The sequence below is a fragment of the Misgurnus anguillicaudatus genome, chromosome 25 (assembly GCF_027580225.2).
Source record: "Misgurnus anguillicaudatus chromosome 25, ASM2758022v2, whole genome shotgun sequence".
Classification (NCBI taxonomy): domain Eukaryota; kingdom Metazoa; phylum Chordata; class Actinopteri; order Cypriniformes; family Cobitidae; genus Misgurnus; species Misgurnus anguillicaudatus.
Genome location: NC_073361.2, coordinates 14616223 through 14641092, shown reverse-complemented (window position 1 = coordinate 14641092; position 24870 = coordinate 14616223). Strand labels below are relative to the sequence as shown.

The 24870-nt window shown below is 36.7% G+C and overlaps 3 protein-coding genes across 9 annotated transcripts in view; all 3 read right to left on the bottom strand.

The window, feature by feature from the left end:
* Positions 1-9507, bottom strand: part of asap1b (ArfGAP with SH3 domain, ankyrin repeat and PH domain 1b) — an 86572-nt gene extending 77065 nt beyond the window's left edge. For 6 of the 7 annotated variants that reach the window (XM_055181661.2, XM_055181659.2, XM_055181663.2 and 3 more), the window contains exons 1-3: positions 9352-9506; positions 9073-9143; positions 7408-7534 (exon numbers count right to left, since the gene is read on the bottom strand). In XM_055181661.2, the coding sequence (XP_055037636.2) occupies positions 7408-7534; positions 9073-9128 (183 nt within the window). In that variant the 5' untranslated portion in view covers positions 9129-9143; positions 9352-9506. Of the gene's footprint in view, positions 1-7407; positions 7535-9072; positions 9144-9351 lie in introns of all 7 variants that reach the window. The other variant, XM_055181666.2, reaches the window with a different exon arrangement.
* Positions 9508-12147: 2640 nt separating this feature from the next.
* gimap4 (GTPase IMAP family member 4) lies at positions 12148-18275 on the bottom strand. The gene is made up of 3 exons (XM_055182761.2): positions 18118-18275; positions 13907-14684; positions 12148-13660 (listed from the first exon to the last, which is right to left on the bottom strand). The coding sequence occupies exons 1-3, from the start codon at positions 18146-18148 to the stop codon at positions 13651-13653; spliced, it is 819 nt and encodes a 272-aa protein (XP_055038736.2). The 5' UTR covers positions 18149-18275; the 3' UTR covers positions 12148-13650.
* A 510-nt stretch (positions 18276-18785) lies between these two features.
* On the bottom strand, positions 18786-22555 carry chmp4c (charged multivesicular body protein 4C). Its single transcript, XM_055182260.2, has 5 exons — positions 22139-22555; positions 21104-21281; positions 20375-20483; positions 19338-19464; positions 18786-19237 (listed from the first exon to the last, which is right to left on the bottom strand). The coding sequence occupies exons 1-5, from the start codon at positions 22380-22382 to the stop codon at positions 19176-19178; spliced, it is 720 nt and encodes a 239-aa protein (XP_055038235.2). The 5' UTR covers positions 22383-22555; the 3' UTR covers positions 18786-19175.
* Positions 22556-24870: the final 2315 nt, after the last annotated feature.

Genomic DNA, 24870 nt, shown 5'->3' with positions numbered 1-24870 from the left:
TGACCAACATTAGGGATGCAACATAACTAATGCAGGTTACTAGAGGGCGTTTTCCCGGACAGGGTTTAAATCAATCCAGGACTTAGTTATCCCTACTGAAAAATCCAGCTAAAACCAGCATAAACTGGTGAGCTGGTTTTAGCTGGTCTCCCAGATTGGATTTAGCTGGTTTTGCTGGTGTAGCAAACTGTGTTTAGCTGAGTTTTTGTCACTTTTTAAGCTAGTCTAGCTGTACAATGCTGGTCAGATTGGAAGACCAGCTGACCCACCAGCTTGACCAGCTTTGCCAGCTTATGCTGGTCTATTTGAAAATTGAAGTCATTTATATAAACACACCTTACAAAAATCAATATTGGTGTGCATCTTGAGACAAAACAATGGCACTGATATATATTAACATATGTCGTTTTTAAATTAAGTAAGCTCAAACATGCATTTTATGGCGCTTTTCCGTTGCATAATACCCCACGGTTTGGGTCAGGTTGAGTCAGCTCACCTCACTTTGGCTTGATTAGCTTTTCCATCGTGTTTAGTATCACGTCGCAGTGGGAGGGATTATAGGCGTGTCGTTATATTTGCGCTGCCTGCTGCTGTATCATACAAGTGAGAGCGTCGTTGTACATTCTCATACATTCATTTATTTCTCAGTCTGCCACAAAATTAAAATTGACCACCACAAAGATGTTTGCACATTGTGTTTATCACTACCTCTGTATCACATGACAGTTTCTCTACAAACACCGGTGGCGTCGTCAGTCGACGCGCTCCGGTAAGCCTCATTTAAGTTGCATATACACACATAATGCGCACGTGCATTGCAAATGTGCCGCTACAAACTGCAAGTCTGTATAAAAAACTGCTATGGTGTTCCTGGTTTTAAACCTGTGGATGTTTTTCATCGCTAAAAGCACGGATGACAACATGTTTGCTCGATACAGCGCAAGCTAGCACGAAGGTAAAGCTAATTTTTTAACATTATAGCGATGATGCAGGTAGTGACGATTCTCTCAGACCAATCAGTGATCTACGTTGTTTTCGCATCATGTTTTGGTATCAGCTCGGGTGCTTGGAACCCCAACCGAGGTGGTACTAAAAAAGTATCGGGTACTACGTACTGCATCCAGTGAAAAAGCTCCAAAAGTAAGCTGACCCGACCTAAACTAAACCAAACCAAATCAAACCGTGGGGTACTATGCAATAAAATAGCGCCATTAGTCTGGAAATATGATGAGCCCTGTCATGGAAACCACCCCTTTATTTTAAAATAGAGCTATAATATTCATTCCCAGTGCAAATGTGATTTCTATTGACTGCTACCCGACTCTCCTCGGATGTTAAGGTCTGACCGACACTCTTCCGACAAACCTTGCATTAGCTACAGATGTGTCAATGTCTTCCAACACAACAGATGTCAGTGGGTTAAATGTTAGTTTGGACTAAAATTAGCCCGTGTGAATACTCTCTTCTTCCACTCAAACTGACAGAAGAAACCACATCATACCAGGTCATGTTCCGATTTAGAAATGAAGACAAAACATCTCAAAACATCGAAAAAGGTACCACGACAGGAACATGTTAAAATATATGCTACGAGTGCACTAAAAGTGTAGGGCTCAACAAAAAGTTGGCCCACTGGTCCAGGGCCAGTGTGAGAGAGTTTTGGGCCTTGACCTTTAGGACCACCAATATGATGTTAACAATAATTACTTACAGCAAATTCGTAAAAAAGCATTGCTAAAAAAACCTGATCTTTCTTTTGTGTTAGGGCCCGTTAACCTGGAACTGGTTGATCCTTATCAAATCCTTATCGTTGGGTCGTACAAAGATTGCAAATTCGGATTCTCTGATCCAGCTGTTGTCTGTTGCTGTAACCTTCTGATCCGTGATGTTAACAAACACAGAAAGCACGAGGCTATGAGGAGTCCCATAGCGCAGGACTGTCTGTGCCGATTAGCATCCAGTCTCCTTTTGTTTCCGTACAAAGTGAGGTATAAAACATGTGACCTCTCTCTCTGTGTATACTTGTATATCCAATACAGCCAGACAGTCACTTAATTGCATGAGTCATTTGAATGTAAGTCTATCTGCTCTGACTGAAACCATTAGGCCATTCAATATAACGTTACATTATGACTAGCACTAAACTGTGTTTACGCTAGTATGCTGCTGGACTTGCAGGCTTCATCTGGATGAGAAGCAGATCTCTGGTTGCCAGACCTCGAATGAATCGAATCCTCCCCCACACTCCTTTGTTTTCTCTGAAATACTCACGGCAAGTGTGCAAACGCAGGTTATAAGCATGCAGGCCCGTTTATGTAAGTACTCGAGGGGGCTATAAAGTTTCGAATGTCTATGCCATTAAATCGATGTTAGACATGCATTTAGTTAGCTTGTTTATTGGAGAACACAATGTTGCAGCTGTGCATGTGTATGTAAAATAAAACCAGACAGACATTGACTTAATCGAGTCATTTAACTGTAAGTCTATCTCCTCCTAAAACCATTAGGCCATTCCAACTCTTTCACATGCATGTATACACAATATACGAACAGCTGCGATGCGAAACATCTGTCACTGTCATTGTGTTTTGCGTATGAAATGTTAAGGATCGTGTATGTTACAGTGGGTTGAAAAAATCCCAAACTGTTGTTTAGCTTGAATTCCGATCTGTAACATCAAATTTGTCAAAAGGTAAACAGACCCACACAAGAGTTTAATTATCTAGTGGCCTGTCATCATCTGCCTTGCTTAACTAAAAAAGAAAGATAATAAAAGGGTTAGTGTGGCATGCACAATCTCTGTGTGTGCCAATGTCGGCATGCATGCCCAAATTCACAGCTAATATCTCCATCTGTCCCTGTCAGTCTGAGCTCCTTGTTTTTGAGTTGTTTTGTTTCTCTCTGGCCTGGAATCACCTCACTTTGGCTCTGCGTTTGACTGCTGGAAGTTACATAACGGAGTGAAAGCATCAGATCAAGCTGGAAGCTTTCAACACAACATCCCTTCATGTGTCTGCAACATCAGCGTGCTACATGCGGACACACCACATCAATATACCACACTGGAAAAAAAACATGAACCGTTTAAGACTATAAATGTGCTGGTTAAATGTTAAGCATGATCAGCTCTGATTGATCGGTCACTGATCTGTATCCGTTGATCATTACAATTAAAAAATCGATCGATGCTTAATTTGACCAATCTCACGAACCAATTTTTTTATTTATTTTGTCATGATAGTGCTCCTGAATACGAGCGCATTTTAAGACCATTTCTGCATACTGCTAGCATGTTTACAACCAGTTGTGACACGCAAATTTAGACACCTCAATCTGCCTTTAAAGAGATATCATTATAACTGTTCGTTTTTTCTCTCTTTTGTGTAAAAATTGCCGCTCCAAATTCACCAAGTAAACTGATGTGTTTAGGTCTGCCGCCTTGTTATACTTTACACGAGTGAGAGTGAAACGCCGCAAATGAGGAAGAGAGATGAGAGAAACGATCGGATCTGATTGGAAAATGAACAGCGTTTTACCCTGTGTGAGCAAGTTTGACTGACATAGCATATTGGAATGTTGTAATGTAAATGCGTGAACACGTGAATGCAGCATCTGAAAACAGGAAAATAATGTTTATATAACCATATCGATATGTGCCGCCGATACACCTTTATCTATAGCGATTGGGGGGGGGGGGCGTTTGATATGACGCCTGTTAATGCATTGCTAAAACTGCATTGGATTACATTACATCGCCGTTCCTAGATCTTAAACAGCCTATTATATGCCCTGATAAAGAAGTTTATTTAACAACAATTTAATTTTTATGTAAGATATACACTTTTTTGTACTGTTAAACTAAAATTGTTTATTATTTGCCTTAATAAAGTGTGTAAATAACACATACAGTGGTTACATTAAAACTTTTTCTACTTGTTATTTTTTTTACAAGTTTAAAGCGGAATTGAACCCTAGACATTTTAGCCTGTTATCACGGGTAATTTATGTCCATTTTCAATTGTACATGGGGGAAAAATTGCACGATTTGGATTATTAGATTGATAGTATGTTGAAGCGTAATTTTCGTAATGGTCTTTGATGGACTCAATTAACCAGAATGCACTGCGCGAAACTGAGTCATTAGCTCCACACACTAAACGATGCAGCCTTCAGGTTTGTTCAACTTCATGCGGCATCGCAAGAACCGACAGCTAGATGACGTCAAGGTTCCGCGAGAGCGATTTTAAAGCAAACTCCTCCGTAGGATTTCGCGAATCACTCTCGCTGTACTTTGACGTCATCTGGCTGTTGTTTTAGGGGAACCTTCCACTTTAATAAAATGTATCAATAATTATCACTAGGCCTGCTGCGACGCATCAAAATTCCGCTTACGTCATATTTTTGCGTTGACGCTTCGCAAAACATTAAATTTAACGCCCCAAAAAAATGTAAGATCACATTCGTCTAATCTTTCGTAACGATCCGCTAGCTGCCCGTTCCATAAGCTGGCTGTCAAAAAAACGCGTCTCTTTAGGCAGCCTGGGCTCTGAGATCTGCACTTTCAACAACCACTCAAAACCAAAATAAAGTTTTCCAACCAATCTCCGACCGGGGATGGCTGTTGTTAGGTAGAAAAAGCCAGTGCCAACCCTTATAACATTTTTGGTGCTTAGTCACACCATGTCGGTGATTGGAATGTCTTTAAAATGATGTAAGTGAAGTCGTACATTGCTAATATTACATGATTTCAGCGTATGGCTGGAAGTGTGTATAGTAATTTTCTTGTGGACTGAATAAAGTCTACGATTGGGATTTCTTTTTATGACAAAACCCAGCACCGTGTTTTAATTCTTGACGTGATCTTTATAGGCTTCTGTATGATTGTCTACTGGACTGGATTGCACATTGAACTTGAAAGTGCGACGCTCATATCCGATAGCGCACGTGCACAGGCAGAGCTTAAACGACTTCATGTTCGCGTCTTTTTGGCTTAAACGGACAAATGCTCATATGTCAAAATAGCTGTCTTTGTGATTTTCATAGTAAACATGTGGTTACCGTACGTCTTAAACGAATAAACATTGTATTGCATGCATTCGGTCTTATAATAAGCATAAACTGTCTCTGTCATTAAAGCTAATTAAATATATTAAAAAAGAAAACGTTTGTATCTTATAAACTTATACAGGTTTAGAACATAAGGGTGAGTAGATGATGACAGAATATTCATTTTTGGGTGAATCCCTTTAACAGAAATACAGCAGAAATGTTTAAAATTCATCCTTATTATGCATTCATTCATGCTTTCTTGATACATAGTTACACATCGCTTTCTTTCATGGACTATGGACCCCCTGGCCTGAAATCACTGATACATCCTTTAAAGTATATAATTAAAAATTGTTTTTGGCATTTATTTGAGATACATTATAGTTTTTATTAATCAAGCAACAGAAACTAATCATTAGATTAATTGTCCAATTAGTCGTTAGATTAGTCGACTAATCGAAAAAAAAATGTATTAATTGTTTAATAAAAAGTCGTTTACCCCAGCTCTAATTACCGCTATCTATAATATAACACATTATATCGATGATAAACATTTTAGCTCTATCGCCCAGTCCTAATGTATATCCGAGTAAATCGCTGTCATTTAGAAAGAAGATTCCATTTATGTATGAATCGAGATCGTGATTCTTTTTTTGATTAATCGTGCAGCCCTAATAAGAAATGTATTAATCTCAATTATGCGCATAAGTTATTTAGGCACATTTTTTTAATTTACGCACATCTTGGCATTTCCATCCAGCATTTTTTTTTGCCGATAATCCAAAAGGCGCTCCAAAAAAAAAAAGTGGATGGAAACACAGCTAGTGACCCTGCATTAGAGTTTGATAAATAATATAAACAGCATCAGATACATAATAAAAACAGTGTAGAAAATCATTGTTAATATTCTCCTCTCGTATTTTACTGGAAAAAAAACATTCACAAACACTGGTTTACTACTGAACTGTGTAACATGAAAGACTCGGCCTGGCAGTGTTTGGACTTTATTGAAACTTTCTGGCTGTCCAACAGAGCGACGAAGAGATCATTTTGGAAACCAGAGAAGTGAAGCCGAAAAACACCTGCAATCTTTGGCATAAAAGCAGTTTAAATCTTCAGTGTGGCCCAGATAACATGACTAACCCAACTGGCAGCTTGACTCCATGTTTAATTTCTTCATCTCCAATGTCAACATTATGGCTTGGGATACACGCTGACACAATGAAAGACTCAGACAATAATCCGGTGCATTTGCCTTTTGGAAAGTTTAGTATGTCATGTTATCAAAACATCTCATCCAATGGAGCTCGCCGTATCACTCGTTTAAAAAACTGTGAACTGTAATTTTATCCTTCCGTTTTTGATATCAAGGTAAGATAATATGTACAATGTGATGAAGATGTCCATCTTTACTTGCTTGAAAAGGGAAGTGGAGCTTGAACCAAGTGATATTTCATCACCTACTTTTCAAATCATTGCAAGAACAGCTTCCTGTCTTGCAAATATGAGCAGAAGTGGTACAGTTATGTGGTGCTAAAGTTTAAGATGCCATGGTGCTACTACACGTGTTTTATCTACATATACTGATGGTTTCAAGATGATGTCGGCCACCCACATTTTGTCTTGAATGCCTAGAAGACCAACCATAATGTGCCTGCGGGTTTTCATACTCAGACATTAATGTAGGGTCATTTGAGGAAATCTAATATTTGTATCACTAATAACATATCTTTTGCAATTCTTTAAAGACATTTTAGCACAACTAGTGTCAATTGTCTCTTAAATGAGCTTGCATTAAACAACACAGGTATGGGCCTGTCAAACCCAACAATAGGACTGAAGCAAACAAGTGCAAAACTAATCTTAAAAACACCCAGATCCATCCAAGATAAGCCTGGTCGTACACCAAATGATTCATCAGTTGAATCAGTAGCCAGACCAGCTGGTTGAGGAAAACTGCAACCCACACTGCAGACTGTTGTTCCTCGTCTCTCAGATTTCAGATATTTTAGTATTAATGCAATAATACAATAAAGTGAACCAAAGTAAACAAGTAATGGACTTTCAGTAAATGTATGCAATGCTGTAATATAAACTAATGTATTACATCCATGCAATGTGCAAAAATGTGCAAATGTAAACAAAAGCATGATACTAACGCTGGTAATGTAAAGACTTTAACAGCACGTTATATATATAAACAGATGCATTATAAGCTACGTACCTAACGCAAACAGGTGCAATAGGCGCACTGATACACATAAACACTGTTTTATTGTATGTAATAGGGTATATATGGATTGTGCAAGGTAAACACATGTAATGCAATAATGCACGAGAAATCAGGCAGTTTCTTACCTCCTCCAACACGTTGATTGTGTTCCTGCAGCTTTGCAGGCGGGTGGTGAAACTAGATGTGGTGGGAGAGTTGTAATCCTCTGTTGTTTCCGACAGAAACTCCGACACCGATATTTGATCTGGCATCCTAAAGCGTGTTTTCGTCCAGAGAACAGATAGAAATGTTTGTTCAGGCGACCAAAAGCATCAACAACACCAATCAACTTCCGAGGCCGTGTGGAGATGTTGAGCTAACGGTGCGCGAGATGATGCCTAGCGCAGCACAACAAACTAGTATTAGCACGCACTGAACGATTCTTTGCTAAAGACAACAACGCGACCTGGTATTTTGGGCTCACTCGTTCCCCAGGGGGGTTGGGATGCTACACCCCTCAACCCCTCGAGGTCTGTAGACGTGAAGCTCAGAGTTTAGTCGACTTGCACGCGCCGTTAAATGATGCCCGCATAACGTTCGCCCGCGTGATGTTTGCTCGTGACTGAACGAGTATTACCGTGCATGGGTGTTTGCGGATGCATGCGTACTCTGCTAAGTTAACTGTTTGTCAAGCGTCTGATGGCGAACTCAGGTCGTGTGAAATGCGCAACGTTGAGTGTGTGACATCCGTGCGTGCACACGCGCGATCTCGCTCGCTCTCTGCTCTACATTCAACCACCCGCCCCTCTGCGCATGCCTCTACCCACTCACACTGGCGCTGTGGGAAACAGGCCAGTGGTTGGCATGTCTTTATGAAATGCTGTGATAATTAAAGAATGATATACATAACTTTAAGTGTCGATGAATTGATTAAACAATATATTAATAATGGCCTTAAATAGAAAGTTTACACACACAAAAAAAATCTGTCATCATTTACTCACCCTCATGTTGGTCAAAACCTGTATGAGATTCTTTATTCTGCTGACTAACACAGAATATATTTTTATGGTAAACACACATTTTCCATATTAGGAAAAACAAACGGAAGGAAGTACCATGGAAATGTATAGGTTTTTTATTATTATTATTTTATTGCAATAATATCAAATAAACAGTTTTCCAAGTAACAAAATAAAGTGCGGATCATTTGTGTTCAACACAATAAACAAAAACTCGTATAGTTTCAGAACAACATGAGGGTGAATAAATGATGACAGAATTTTTATTTTGAGGTCCTTTTAAATTATTAAATGAAGTTATTTCTCCTATTTAAAAAAACCTGTGAAAAAAATGTATATTTTTAATATGTTAGTTGTTTGTTAAATATTTATGTTCCAGCCTGAGGTTGTTTGGTCTTACACGTTTAAAAGTGGTTTAGCCTCCCAGCCTGACTGCGCTATCTCGTCTCATAAAAGCTAAAATACTGTGTTGTTAATGAATGATGTTTTTATTGTTACTGTATATATGGTAGGTGTAACTTAAGTACTACTAGTAGTGAATGTCATGAATCATAAATATGAGTTTATTACTAAGGTGAGCTACTGATGTACTCAACACTACTGCCCGCATGTTTAATGTAACAACTGCGACTCCTATAGGTCAATGATAGAATTGCAAGTAAAGTTTAATCGAGATATGTTTGATGAAGCATTTTCTGTGAAAATCTAATATATTTATTATGTTTTTCAATACATTTGCCGACATAAATGTGTATTACAAACTTGAGTGTGTATTTTGAAATGTCTTACCGGTTCCATATTGGTTCCTTCGAAGAGAAACTTAGACGGGAAGATGAAGATCTCATGACTTCAACTTGTAGCTTTAACGGGATAATAAAAACGTTTTGCAGGACAGGTCAATGTGATATAGAATAAATAAAATAGATTACATTTCATTATCAACCATTTACATGCGTCAGAGCTTTAAAGGTACAGTACTCAATTTCACGCAAGTAGTAGTATACATAGTCACTAGAAACATAACATGCCATAATATCCTAAAGTTTTAAGATAAACTTGCCTACTTACCAATAGTAATGCAACACATCAAATAAGTATATTCCAGTATATGTCTCCAATTGGTTTTCATATTAACCTGTGTCTCTCTGCCATGCTCCCTGGTTGGATTTTTGGACACTCACTGCCTATGGGTCCCTTCCCTGAAAGGAAGGGAGAAGCGACTATGTGTGCTGAAAAATAGCCTGTTACAATGGTTACAGGATCCAGAAAGTAATGGCTCAGGAACTACGGAAATCCAGGAGACCTGGGACAGGAAATGTGAGATCTGTGTAAACATGCGCCTGCTCAAGTTAAGTACTAATACTGCTTGGGAAGGGTGATATATCACACATACCTGCATGGGGAACACACAGGGTCAGTCTTGAAACTGTAGCTGAACTTTTAACACACCACTAATATATTCATATTGTTTGCATATGATTGAACATTACAAATTACTTGTTTGCTTAAGACTTAATCATGGTTTGTCCTAAATAAACATGCACAGTCATTTTACATTTAAACTTATCCAGTGTGGTGTGTGGGCTTAGGTGTGTGGGTATTGTGTCTTTAAGTCTGTAATGGTTATGTGTCATTTTCCTGTTTATTTTTCACCGGGCTGCAGTTGTCTGGAAAATTGGAGCTTGAGTGGTATGCATCAACCCTAGAAGGGCTATTTATAAATCTAAAATGATAACACATCACCATCAAAAGAGATACCACTGAGGCAGAAAGTTCCTGGAAACAGGAATTTTGGGAAGAGCCATGGTTAAAGCAGGGCTGTTCAGGTCGTGGAGAGGTGGGGAGACACCTTGGCTCAGGTTCTGTGATTATGGGGCCAACAAGGTCCTTCATAGTTTTCTTCCAAAAAAAACTTTTTGTCCCGGACCCCTATGAAATTTAATAGCTAACAGTACTTGTATTGACTCAGATGGGATTGGATTGAGGTAGTAAATCTGGGACCTTTACAATAAGATAAGATAAGTACACAAAAGCATCTAAAACAACACATTGTATTTTACATGTAAGGTCTCCACATTTTATGTGGCCTTACTTAAATTACTTTAGCAAACTGATAAATCACTTCTTTCATGTTTTTTGTGTACAGTAATGTCTCTTTAAAGAGCTTGTCTGGAATACAGAATGTAATGTAATCCTATAATATAAAGAACAATGACTTATTTTAAAGTTTGATAATAAAGTAAGAAATGCTGACAGAAGTGTGAACGTCTAAAAAGGAACCTTTAAAAAGATGTTCAAACAAAACACTAACAACATCAAACAATGGTAATTGCTGAGACTTATGAGCAGAGAGCTCATGTATTGATTTTAATATGGATAGTGAAATGATCCATTATTTATAACAATACTAATGGACTATGGATTTGTCCCGCTGTTCTACAGCTATGATTTATATTTGTTCTGCGCTTACTGTATGCGACATTCTCAGAATAAAGGTGCAAAAGCTGTCACTTGGGGGGTACCCTTCCAAAAAGTACCCCTTTGGGATGCAAATCAGCACATGCTGGCATGTCACAGGTACATATCTACCTAAATGGTACATATTAGGACCTTTGTAAAAGGTACCGTCCCAGTAAAAGCTTTTGTATAATGTATAAAACTAAATTAAACAAAAAGTTAAAATGTACAATAAGCAATGTCACCACCTTGTGGTTAAAAGCAGTACCTGTTGTGTTACAATGTGAAAGCAGTCATATTTTAAACTAGTAAAATGTTATTGTGTAAAAATGTACATTATTATGATGATGGGAATACTACAGAGTTTTTCTAAATATATACATAAAATAAATTATTTATTAAATATTTCTGATCTTGTAAAGTTCAATTGGTGTAGTACATTAGCAGCAAAAAGTTTGTTGGTTCAAATCCCAGTAAACACAAATACATTACTGATAAAATGTACACTTTGTGGATTAAAGCATTCACTAAATGCATGTAATTAAACCACTAATATTTAAAAATGTTATTATAATAATTTATAAATATTTAAAAGTTGATGCTAATTTTAAAAAGCACATCTGTGGCCATTTTCAGGGTTCCCACACCTTAGTCAACTTCAAATTCAAGGACCTTTTTAGGACTTTCCAGGTCCAATACCCTCAAATTCAAGGACACATTTCAAGTAAGAGCAAGGTTACATCGTGTTACCTTTTAAGATACATTGTTACAGTTCCCTTTCGAGGGAACTCGAGCTGTGTCACTGCGGTAACACTTTGGGGACGGTTCCAGGGGTAAGTGCGTCTGAATGTGTATATCAAATTCAACCAATGGTGAGGCTTAACAACAAAGACAGGGTACGCGGGAGCCAGGAAGTATATCGCTATCTGAAATATTGCCAAAGACGGCTTTACACGGACGCAGGAAGTATGGCAAGGGAGACGCAGCGTATGTTCCCTTCTCAGGGAAGAACAGTTACATAAGTAACCCGAGATGTTTTCATGTGTCAAACACCACTATGCAAAAAAGCATTTTGGTATAAATCAATATTCACATACAGAAGATATAAGCATTTAAAGAGAACAGTTAAGCGCGTGTGCTTAATACCTCTTGAATTTTTATGATATTATCCTACACTACACAGGGAATAAGGATTTTTTTTCCAGAAAACTTCTTGCATAAAATAGATTCAAGCACTTTCAATGACCTGTATCTATGTATGTATATTTTCAAAAACTTCCCAGGGCCTTGAATTTTTTCAAGTTTGCAAGTTTTCTAGTCAAAAATCCATTATATATCGATACTATTTCACCAGGATTGCAATGCTAGTCACCACCTTAACAAAATAAATAGAACTTCACACAGACATCTGATAATAAAGTTTTTTTATATCTGTCAGAAATTTCAGTACATGTAAAAAGGAATGCAAAGATGTTAAATACAATTAAAAGCATAAAACACTGTAAATGTCTATGCAACCAGTTTCTTTCAAGGACGAAACATCTAATATCATAAGACAAACATACATAGTGACATCAGTAACAACAGAGTAATAAAGTCAATATAAAGGGGACCGAAACAAATATTCGTAAAGATTCATATCTGCATATTGATGTAAAAATCAAACAGTACAGTATGTGACAGATGAAAAATAAATAAAATAATTAGGCCTGTGATTTCATAATATGCCTTACATAAAAACATAAGAACGAAAACACATCACAGCAATCCTAAAACATTCAGTAACTTGGAAACAGAAATAAAGGCATGAAAACACTTCATAGACTCTCAAATAATATAAAAGGAATGGGAATATTATAAATGTGCTTTCATTAAAAATTACCGGGGGGGAGGCAACAGTGATATGACACAAATCAGAAATCTCTGTTCAATAAGATTTTGGACAAACTGTCAAACCATAGTGAAAGTGACCAATGTAACTAATATTATATCGCATAAAGACCCTCGTCCCTGACAGCTGTTATTAGTGCTTTATAGTCGAGTCATATTACAGGCTAATAGTTAAATTCATTAGTGCAAATAATTTATCATTCAGGAGTGTTTCTCAGGTACCTCAGTTTTTTTACAACAAACGTCAACACAACATAAATGCTGTAGCAATGACACAGTGTACTAGAGAAAGACTTGGTTAACTCACTGTATAACAAAAGCAGTCATATTTACATGCATCTTTTTAATAAGTATATCTGAAGTTTATTTATCAGCAGTGGCGGCCAGTTACTTCTTTATTCAAGGGCGCTCGATGCGAAGTTCATCACAACATGTATGTAGCCCGTCATGTATGTGGTTCCTTTTATATGTTCTGCGCTTTGAGAGATCCTGTGTGCATCACGTGTTTTGTCAAAATTAGTGCCTGCTGCACACGCGTCAAAACCGTTTATGATAAAAGAGACGCTCACGTTCACAAAAAACACGCAAGACACTCCCTTAACAGTAAACTCTGATTGCGCATGAGATTATGCGAGTATCTGGCAAACTTGAGCGTCTCTTTTATAACAAACCCTCTAGACGCGTCTGCAGCAGGCACTCATCCCGAAAAGACACATGATGCACACAGGATCACTCGTTGCAACGTACACATATTTTGGAAAAAGGAACCACACACGACACTCCGAACACTTAGTTTAAATTAGCGCCCCTCGGATGAGCAGTCACGAGCCGCCACCGTTTATCAGTATGATCATTCCTATTGATGTGATCTGTCGAATTAAGCTTCAAAGCTATTCCTACTGTAAACCAGATAACCTGAAGCTTCATGGAGTGATGAAGATATTTCAGCAGACATTTTCAAGTTAGGTAACTGAACACAGCAGCACTGGAACAGTCCATCATCATTATTCACTCAATCCTTCAACTAAACCTGTAAGACAATAAAAACATAGATTAAATATGTTACAATACTGTTCTGGTTAATTTTGTTTGTATTAAAGCAAATGTTATTAATTCCCATTTATCATCAATACATTCGGCTGGCTTTTCGGTACATCTCTTACTGCAGTATAATTAAAAAATTGACTGTGCATACTGTATAAATAGTGTAAACCTAGACAGCACTATAAATTTTAAAATGTATTATCTGCTATAAGTCATTTGGACATAAACTTACTCTGGAGGGTCGACGTCCATAGATCGCAATGAATTGCAGGAACCGTTCTGTTTGGGTCTGGCACCGAGCTCCCTGTTTTCTTTCACATTAGAGGTGTTCAGATTCTCATTCTGAGCTTGACTGTGTTTTTCAGGTTCATCTGTCTTAAGCGTGAAGGAACTGCCCTCTTCAGCCACTATCTTCTCCACCTTCTCCATCAGCTGCGGCAGTTGCGGGTGCTCACCAAAAATATAGTTATTGATAACATGGTACCTTTTCTTACACTTGTCCACCACCCACTGAAGATCACGACCCTCCCTTCGTATGTGTCTTTCTATAGACTTGTCCTTTAAAATCTCAGCCCATGTGAACACAATTAATGTGTGCTTCCATATATTTTCTCCAAACAGCGCCAGGTTCTCCTCTATCCGAGCCCGGTCTGTTTCGGTGAACATGCCCACAGGTATGACCAGCAGGAATACGTGAGGTCCAGGCGGGCACATGCTAACGCTCCGGACCATCTCCTGCTGATATTCCGCCGGTGTGGTTTGGGCTGAGAACCAGCCGGGTGTGTCTATTATCGTTATTTTGCGCCCGTCCACTTCGGTTTCGCGTTTCACGTTGAATTCGGCAGCACGCTCCAGTCGAAACTCCTCACGGCCCAGGATGGTGTTGCCGGTTAAGCTCTTACCTGGCCATCTCCAGCCCAGCAGGATCAGACGGAGCTCAGGTAGACGGTTAGCCTCACGGGTGACCGCCGCCAAACGCTTCTCCTCCTCGGGATCGTGGTGGTCATCAGCTGTAAGGCACAATTATAAAGACATAACTAGTTTGTTTTTCAAAAGCCATTTTTACACCAACCAAAAGAAGTCACTTCTGCTAGAGAATATGTGTTTTTGTGACTGATGCTGATATTGAAAAAGCAGTGTGGCCGAATCACAATTAATCTATAGCAGAATATATGTGTGAACTGTGTATAATAACTTTGTATAGATAAATGCACACACATGCATGTATATATTTAAGAAATGTTTACATGTGTATATTATACATTTGTATATTTATGTATAATTTATATTGTATATAAATACTTAATATATAAATATATATTTTTCTTAAAATGATTCATGCATATGTGCATATTTACATAAATCCATTATTATTACACACAGTGAGTTCACACACATATATGATGTAAACAAAAACTTTTATTCTGCTATAGATTAATCATGATTAATCGTTATGCATCCCTAATTATTAAAGTTCTACGTTTTTGTAATCCATTCGTCCTCCTCGTTTCTCCACACCAGCACAAACTTTACAATAACAAAGCATACCCTTTTAAATTACTTGAAAAATATATACAAGACATACAGTATATATTGTTGATAGTAGATTTAGCTGCACACCAGAGTGTTGTTGATGTGTAACATTTAAAAAGTGAATAATGATTGTTAATTTTACTCTCTGTCAGACTTTGGCTTTACATCAGTTTCTTTTCATTAGAAACAACTAATTTAAGGAACAGAACAGAAAGATTTATCGATTGATGCGGATAATAAAATGTTTTATTTGCTGATATATCCGGCACTGTGATATATTGTTCTATCACTATTATGTAATACTTGATTTTGATTGGTCAATCGCATCATTAAACTGTACTGACTATTGCCCCATACTATTAATAGAGTGCCGCAGGGATGACATATTTTTGTAGGCCAAGCAGGAAGTTAGTGGGACACTCTGGGAAAATCATTTTTCCCAATAGACTTTTAGATTATTACAAAGAATAAGGTCTATGTTCGAAATGACAAACGTTAATCAAGATCATCTTAACAGATGAACACGGCTATTATGAATTTTCAAGTGTAAATGTGTTTACTAGAAATAAAAAGCCAACCTTAGGCTATACAAGCGAACTACACCACTGTTTATCAACCTCAACATCACCACCAGGGTTCCGACAGCTCTTTCTTTCAAACTTTATTAAACACATTTAAAAACATCTACCCTTATAAGAACATACTCTATGGATGAATATTTCATGTGCATTGACATTTAAATTCCTTGACAATCATTAGTGGGTTTTTTATGGTGTGCTTTTTGTGCGCTGGGTTTAGCACAGCCTAGAGATTTGCACTATGCTGGTCAGACCAAAGTAGGCAGAGTTTTCAAAACTCTCAGCAGGATTACTATAAATTACTACAGTATTTTTATTTGGGTTAAGTAGTGGAGGAGGAACACAGACGCTGCTGTTTCCCTTCTCCATTTCATGTAACTTAAGCTGCCTACTTACAACAAGCTACCTGACTTAAAACACCTAAAAAACCTGACATGCCAAGTTGAATTGATATGTGTTTTCCATGACACAGCTTTTCCTCCGACATCTCTATAGGAGCGTAAGCTTGTATTATACAGCTCCGGGAATTCCGACACACGTAGCACAAGCTTTTCATCCATTTTGCTTTTGCGCTTGTTTGAATGCCGTCACAGAGCGCATCGCAAAAGTTAAACTATTTGGACTTTTTCCCGCTGTGCTCTCGTTTTGGTTGATGCAACAACAAACCGTCCTCGTGCGGCACAAGCCATTGAAATGAATGGGTTTCATAGCGCAGCGCACATTGCGTCCTGTGTGAAAGCCGCATTAGAATAAAATGTAAAAATATCTTGGGCTTGTGTTAACCCAAGATCTTATTTATGCATTTTACCATCGACTTTGGAACGATGTAATCAGAAGTTCTTACAAATTCTAACTCACTTCTGGGTTTTGCCTAAAAAAATGTTTTATCGCTAGGCACTCCATTTCCTTCCTACACAATTGCGATAATTTGATATCTTGTGTACCACTCATAGTTTCTTATCTTACACAATAAAATAACTAAAATTCAAATAACTACTGAACATGAATGTATTAATGCATGTGGTATGTAAAAATACTGTAGTTTTCATTACAAATACTGTAGTATGCCTTAGTATTTATCAGTGTTGTAGCCAAATCCAGCTCCTTAGAGTCCATGTCAAGACCAAGACCAGAGAGTCCAAATCAATTCCAGAACAAGAAAACTGGAAGTGGACTTGGTCTTGATTCGGACTTGACACTCTCAAACTGGAATGAGTTGGACTCGACTACAACACTGGTATTTACTGTACTTAAGTGTAGTTTTTTTGTATATTGCAGTAATTACTACATTATGTAATGTTTACTACTATAGGAAATACAACTAGTATTAACTATAGTGAATTAAAATATACAATAACTGTAGTAAATAATGTAGTTTATTTTACTATAGTAGTTTAAAAATAGTATACTATCTAGGTATTTTACTACAGTTTATGATAAATACTTGAGTATGGTACAGAATATTTTCATGTGTGAAGTAGTTAAGTAATAAATGTTATGTCAGCCTGTTATTACAGTAAATAATTGTATGTAGGGTGAATTGCCCTATTGTGGGATTTTTTTATTTTAGACTTCTGTGAAATGTGCTTCCTATTCGATGATTGCTCCACACTCATGTTTGACTGGATTTTTGAGATGTTAGTCTTTATTTGTGATGAAACAGTTTCATTGGCATTTATATATTTTACACTTTATGTGTCACACATTAGGCAGTGTCCCACTTTAGGTCAATTTACCCTATTTATGTATTCCTATATTGAAATATTTTAAAAGGCTAAACATTATGTCGGATTTTCCAAATGATGTAAACTCAGCATAGGGTGTCTACATCTGAAATCTGATCTCATGATGTTAGTTTCTTGGGCAACCTCCAGCTAAGAGGAAATACGCGACCAAAAGCTTAAGACTGAACGTATTGACTTCAACTGCCAAAACTCATTGAAACTAAAACAGTACATTTTTTTTAACAAACGTAGAGAAATGATGTATCTTTGAACAAGTATCCCAAAAAACGACACAAGACGTGACGTTTGATGGTACAAGACTTGTAAATGAGTTTACACGACAAACCTCAATGTTTAACGCGCACTTCACAGTATCGCAGCGTTTGTGTATATAAGCAATAAGTGTAGTATGTTGTTTTAAACGCATTATACGGGTGTGTGAAGACTTTAGTCCACCTGTAAGCGATATACCTGTGTAACGTTACGTTAACACAGAGCGGCGGAAACAGTGAGACGTGTCACATTCACCCAGTGCATTAGAAATTAAATTAAAGTATAAAAGCTACGTTATAAACACATATACAAAATAATACTTTTACAACACTTACCAGCTGAATTTAAAGGTCTGTCTGAATTCATGACGGTAGTGTGTTCGTAACTTTGTTCTTTCTTGGTGATCCGTGAGAGAAAGGGATTTCCTGCTTGCTTGAAGGGCGGGAGTGCGCGTGTGTGCCAGCTCAAGACGTCACCTAGCGGCTGTGACGATTTAGCGCCTTTTTAATGGTAAAGTAAATGACGTCCTCCTCCTTGTATTCGTCAAATGGTCAAAACCCACTTGAAATAATTTAAGCATAGTTTTACATACTTCTAACTATTTCCTTGGTATTTAACCACATGAAAAACAGTGTGAAAAGTATCACGTCAAATATACTTTGGTATTTACTACAGTATACAGACGTAAACATTACATTTTATAGTAATTGCTACACTACATAATTTAGTAGTATTAACTATATTGAATTAATAATCTGAAGGAAATACTGTAGCATACTTCAATATTTACTATAGTAGGCCTAAAAACTATTAAAACAAAAAAATAGCATAAATACATTTTATTTTTATAATGGTGCCAAGTATCCATTTATAAATTACTTGTTTTGCTTATCATATGATGCAAATGATTTATGAGCTTAAGTAAGTTATACAATATGGATAACAATTACATTTGGATTAAAATTTTGCTGTTAAGCAAAGGATTAAATCATTAAGCAATATGTTGTAAATTGTTACAATCAGTTTATTATGACCCAGACCCCAGTATTCTACATTTCTTTAAAAAAAACAAAGTTTACTTTTACTTATTAAATATTATTTACCCAATATTTCCAGAAAATCCTTCATCTTAAAGATCAACATATGCATGACAAAAATATCATCTGAATTAATTATTCATGTTAAACTTATTTCCATTCAACAATATATTTCTAAAAGCCATCATATATTGATAAAAAATCCTGGCAGTGCAGGTAATGACACTAATAGTACAGTATAGGGCTTTGAGAGTGCAAACACACACGCAGAAACACATCCACACACACAAACACACATGCGCGCACGCACGCACGCGCACACACACACACACACACACACACACACACACACACACTTAAGAAGCCCAGGCAGCCAACTTCTTCATGTCATGATCGTCCTCCACTCTCTTCCTGGATGCTGAAAAAATGTGACACAAGAAATTAATATAAGAGTTGGCGTACAAAAGGTCAAATTGCTCTTTTGCTGTATTTGTATTGTGGGTGTCTCAAATCCTTACTTGCACGGTGGCTTGGTCTTGCGCTGGGCAGTTTGGTAGCTGGTACACTTGGTAATCTAGCCATATTCTTCATACCTTCTTCTAGTTCCTCCTGTTCCAACTCTGCAAGCTCTGCCATCAATTCATCCTTAAAATAAACAAAGAAAAATCAGCATTGAATATAAAAAAACTTTAAAAAGTAAGCTTCTTTATATAACTAGGTCTAACAGACATTCTAACACATTTTAATACATATATAAACACATCAAAGCATCTATCTATTAAAGGTCTGTCTACCCACATTAATGTGAGTCTAAACAGGAGTAACACATAACACAAACACAAGTAGTATTATTTTAGTAGCTGACATGTCCTGCAGTGTTACAATATAAAACCATTTTTAATAGCATTTGGTCAATTATTTAAGAATCATTTGAAAGTCAACATGGATCTGACATTTTTTGACACTTTGCTATATGCAAGGTCATTTTAACATTCACTGTGTGACCATATTAAAACACATATAATTTTATAATAGCACTATGAACATAACGGCAAGATTATAACAAACCAATAGACTATTATTTTAACCGTTGGTAGTGTTAATGTAGATCTTATAGAAATCATAATATCATGTTACCTATAATAGCATCCATTTTAAAATCATAACATCAAAACATAACTTTCTGTTTTTATATTACTCATTTTTCTATTCCCTTTTTTCTTTGTCTTTCTTCTGCTAAAATATGTTTTTAAAAGATGCTCTGCAATTCTATAACTGCAAATAATTCAATTCAGATGTATTAATATAGTGCTTATAACATCATCATAATTGAGACTACTTGGAAAGTTTAATATTTTTTCCCTAGACAAATGAATTAAATAATACACACATTAACTGTGTGTTACTAACTTTAAAAAGGTTAGAAATTACTAAACGAAATACTGACCAATTACAGTCTTTAATATATTTAACATGACATTTTTCATCTAAAATCCTAAACAAAATGTTAATTACTATTGAGTTGAAAAGTAAACCAAATTAAAACACAGTATACCTCATCAAACTCATCACCAAATGGTTTTGAGATGGCATCACTGATCTCCTGAGCAACTTCCTGCTGTTCTGTAATGTCCTGCATAAGGGAGTCAATATTATCCAAATCTCTAAAAAGAGACAAAAATTATTATTATTACAGTTATTTGACACAAAACAAACCCCACCCCTCTATAACATCAACATAATGAAAGACCCCAATAAACAGTTCAATTTGTTGTTAATCTGAATTAACACAAGATACACCAAATAAAACAGTTTCATAACTGTAGGCTGTTGTCAGCTAGAAGTAGGACATCTTAAAAGCATAAACAATTGGGTGCTTAAGCAAAAAATAAACTAGCATTGGTAGAAAAACAGCCAAACAAGACAAAGACAACCCTCAAATACTCTAATAATAATAATATTCAATTTGATGGGACATGACTAAGAGGAAGTTGCCAAAAAACATCAATATTAGTCATATGTGAGCAACCAAAATAAATGCCACCTGACAAATAATTATTTGTCAGAGAGTTATCATGACTAAAGAAAACAATGCTAGAGGAACAGGTACTGTAAATACAAGGAACATCACATTTTCTATCCATAATTTTGTCAAAGTTTGTCCATAAAATAGTGCCAAGTCTTTTTTTCTGTAATCCCATGTACCGCCATTGTAAACTTTTAATACAACTCATTCAATATTCATTTGAGTAATTGAAGGTGTGTGTGAAACAATGAAACTCACATGTTCTGGTGAACACCTTTGATGGCTTTGGCTGCATATCCCATGTTCTTCAGAACCTCTGTATTCGTAGTGGCATTCTCCAGAGACTCTCGCTGAAACTCAATGGTGGAAAGAGTCCCATCGATCTGTGTTAACTGCTGCTCGAAACGTTTCTTTCTCTTAAGAGCCTGAAGTGCAGCTAAGAAAATAAGAGAGGGTATTATTGAAAATGTTAGGATTTTATTTTACCATCTTATAGTATCCTAATAATCTTATACATTTTATTGTTTACATTAGCAGCAGCATCCAACACCGCAATACTCAAGTAATATATCAATTAAGATTTGGATATTTTTGGCTGCCATGATCTACAGTATTTTGCTGTAAAAAGCTGCAAATGATCCAATAAGACAGTGGTTCCCAAACTTTTTCAGCGTGCGGCCCCCCTTGTGTAAAGTGCATTTTTTCGCGGCCCCCCGAAAGAACATTTATGACAAAAACAGTTTTAAAACAAAACATATAAAATTATACCTAGTAGTGCTGTTAGTTGGCTATTATTTTTTAGGTTTAATTACACAGAATTCATGATAAATGTATGGATGAATGTATTTATAAAATGTCATAAAACTACAAAATCTTGTGGTGGTAGTCGTTGTCTTCATAATCTTGAGAGGATTTTCAGCTTAGTCCTCAAGTCTATACAATAAATTAATAAAAAGTATTTTTTGAAACAATATCATACCACACCACTGTCCAAGCTATAGTACTGTATGTGCCGTAAAATCTAAAACGAGGAGTGTCCAGAAAAACTGCATGTTTCAGGTGCAACAGGGCGTCACTCCACAACAAAGCTAGGCCACGTTTCAATGACATGTTTCAATAGGGTGTTGTTTGTTACAGTTTCAATAAGGAAATATTTAAGTAACAAAAATGTGTTTTTATAACATATTTACATAAATTATTAAAAATATGTGGGGAAATATTTTTAAAATGTAACAAACTTAACAATTAACTCACGTTAAGTGTATACATAATTATCATTTGTGCTTAAGTTACCTCTTTTGTTTTTGGTACCATTCTTCTTGGCAATCGCGATCTCCTGCTCGATTCTGCTCTCCAAGTATTCCTGTTTTTTGGTTAACATCGCTTCTGTCTCTCTCAGTCTGTTGATGGCCTCTTGAGGTGATGGATTAGATCGAGACCTGTGTTTAGATCTGGAGCTGGACCCAGAACTAGAACTAGACCTTGAGCTGGATGAGCTCGAGGAGCTCCCTTTAAACATCTTTGAAATCTTACTCATTTTTAATATTGCTAATTCAAGTTAAAAGTTTGCCTGATGCTAACTATCACGTAGATACCGGATACCGTGAGAAAGTGACAATTCCTGACTGGCTACTTTTCAGATTCGATTCAAAACACCTCCACACGACAACCTTGTTCTTCCTGAAACACAACACCTGTGCGCATGTAAAAGGTATGTTCGAATTCACGATCACGAGGCGCCGCGCAGACTGCCAAGTCTGACATCACAGCACCGCGAGAGAGATTTAAGAACTCATACCGAACATTCTGATCTCGAATAGCTCTCGCGGAACTTTGAAGTCATTTGCAGCGCCGCATAATAGAAAACATATTTGTTATTTCTGAATACGTCCTCAAAGCGTCGCATATCTCGCATAAATGGCCGTTTCGTATGTGTACAAAAATGTTTTTAACTCTAAACTCTGCTTTTTCTTAAAGTTGATGGCTTTTAAAAGCTCATCATTATTATCCCGTTGTCATTTTTTCCCAAAAAAATTAACTTGTGGTACATGTTGCTTATTTGCGCTGGTAGTGCAGACTCTGGGTTCTGGCTAGAGGGGATAGAGCTACGCAAAAATCTCACAAGATCCTGGGGTTAGGGTTAGGTTTTAGGGAAGGATAAAGATGAAAAACAGCGATTCTGGCTAAGAGGAGGATACAATTACGTCTTAAATCCGTTAGGTTTAGGTTTGGGCTATAGGATTTAAATGAAAGCAGCGCTCATCCTGCGAGATTTCACGAGATTGTGGCCTTAGTTGTATCTCTTCTAGCCACAAAACAGACTCTGGGGCAGTCCAATCATTATGGATAAGGTTTGATTTTCATTTAGGATTTGTTTAGACTGTTGTGGTGGATTTTAATAATGGAATTTAAACATTAACGGAGACACTTTGAATACACACGGAATCCTAGTTTTTCTCATATACTTTGTATTTCGTGATCAACAAACAAACAAAAACAAAATTGATGTGGTTGTTTTCTGTGGCGGGGAAGAAAAATCTACTGGTCCATCTGTATAGAGCGAATTTTGTGCCAAAATTATACAAACAAATCCAGCAATTTGCAAACAAATTCAATCTGCTTTGCAAAGGGAAAACTCGACTCACAGACAAACAGAAAACGCTTTGCAAATAGAAAAGGCAATATGAGAGGAAATGCAGAGGTGTTACAAATATGTACTGTGTTTTGCAGCAGATATTCGCAAATGTGACCATGCAATCCGAAACAGCAGATGGCGCTGTTTCAACTTTTTCAGGCAGTTTCAACTACACCGTGTTCCAAATTATTATGCACGTGCCATTTTCGTTTATTTTTCCAAAACAATCAGTAAGTTTACAAACCCCCCCCCCAAGCAGTAATATAACAGTGTGGATGTTATTCTATTTAAATGAAATAAAAATGTCAAAAGATACTTTAATACTTTGAAAAATATGCTGTTCCAAATGATTATGCAGAATTAACCAAATGTATAATGATATAATGGATTGAAATGATCCAAAAACAGATATATGTCAAATGTGCTGCATGGACTGCATGACCGCTGGTAGGGTAGGGGGCCCCAAGCAACCACCTACCTATGCCTCTATGTTAAGACCACTTCTGACTATACTTGGGTCTTCTTAGGACCCACACAGACCACAGTATGAGCACTCCCTGCTGGTCTCACTAACACCAAAAGAACAATGATGTAATTTACTTTTGTTTTATTGTGATAGGGAAATCCTATTCAAACAGAAAGTCTTATTACTCTGTGCTTTGACGTTTTAAATACTTTTCTGACATTTATTTTATAACACACTTTTTAATCCTGATAATATGTGGTAGGAAATATGGCGGACAAATAACAATAATAGAAAACCTTTATAAATTAGTTGTTTTTATCTGTTTTATCTGATCTTGTTTGATGCTTAACACGAGGAAAGCAAAATAAATAAGAAATAAATTAAAACATAATGTCAAAAAGATGCATACCGGATGAGAGGACACAAGAGATTTTCAAGCATGTTGAAAGTTGAAATAAATACATGGATTTTCCCTTTTATGTGAAAAATATACCATTTCAAACCATACATTATACAGAATGATGACAGCTATACCAGGGGCGTAGCTAGAATTTTATTTTTGGGGGGTCCCATCTTAAAATGAGGGGGCAATAGCTTAACACCTGTAAATAAAATAGCTTAACACCTGTACACATTTAAAACAGCATATTTACTTCACTGTTTCAGCAGAACATGAAGTAGACTCAGATGATGTAGATGGCACATTTTCTCCTTCTCGCTAATCTTTCCGTGCTTTTTTGAAAAAAAGTGTAATATTGTACTTTGCGCAACAGCTGCCATTGTCACCGAATATTAATGAACTCTCATGTGAAGATTTTGATTGGTCAATCTATCAATCAGACTAAGAAATCTAATTTTTTTTTTTTTAAGCAATTGGAAATCTGCAACCCAGTCTCACGGAGATGTGTATAAATAGCACGAAGT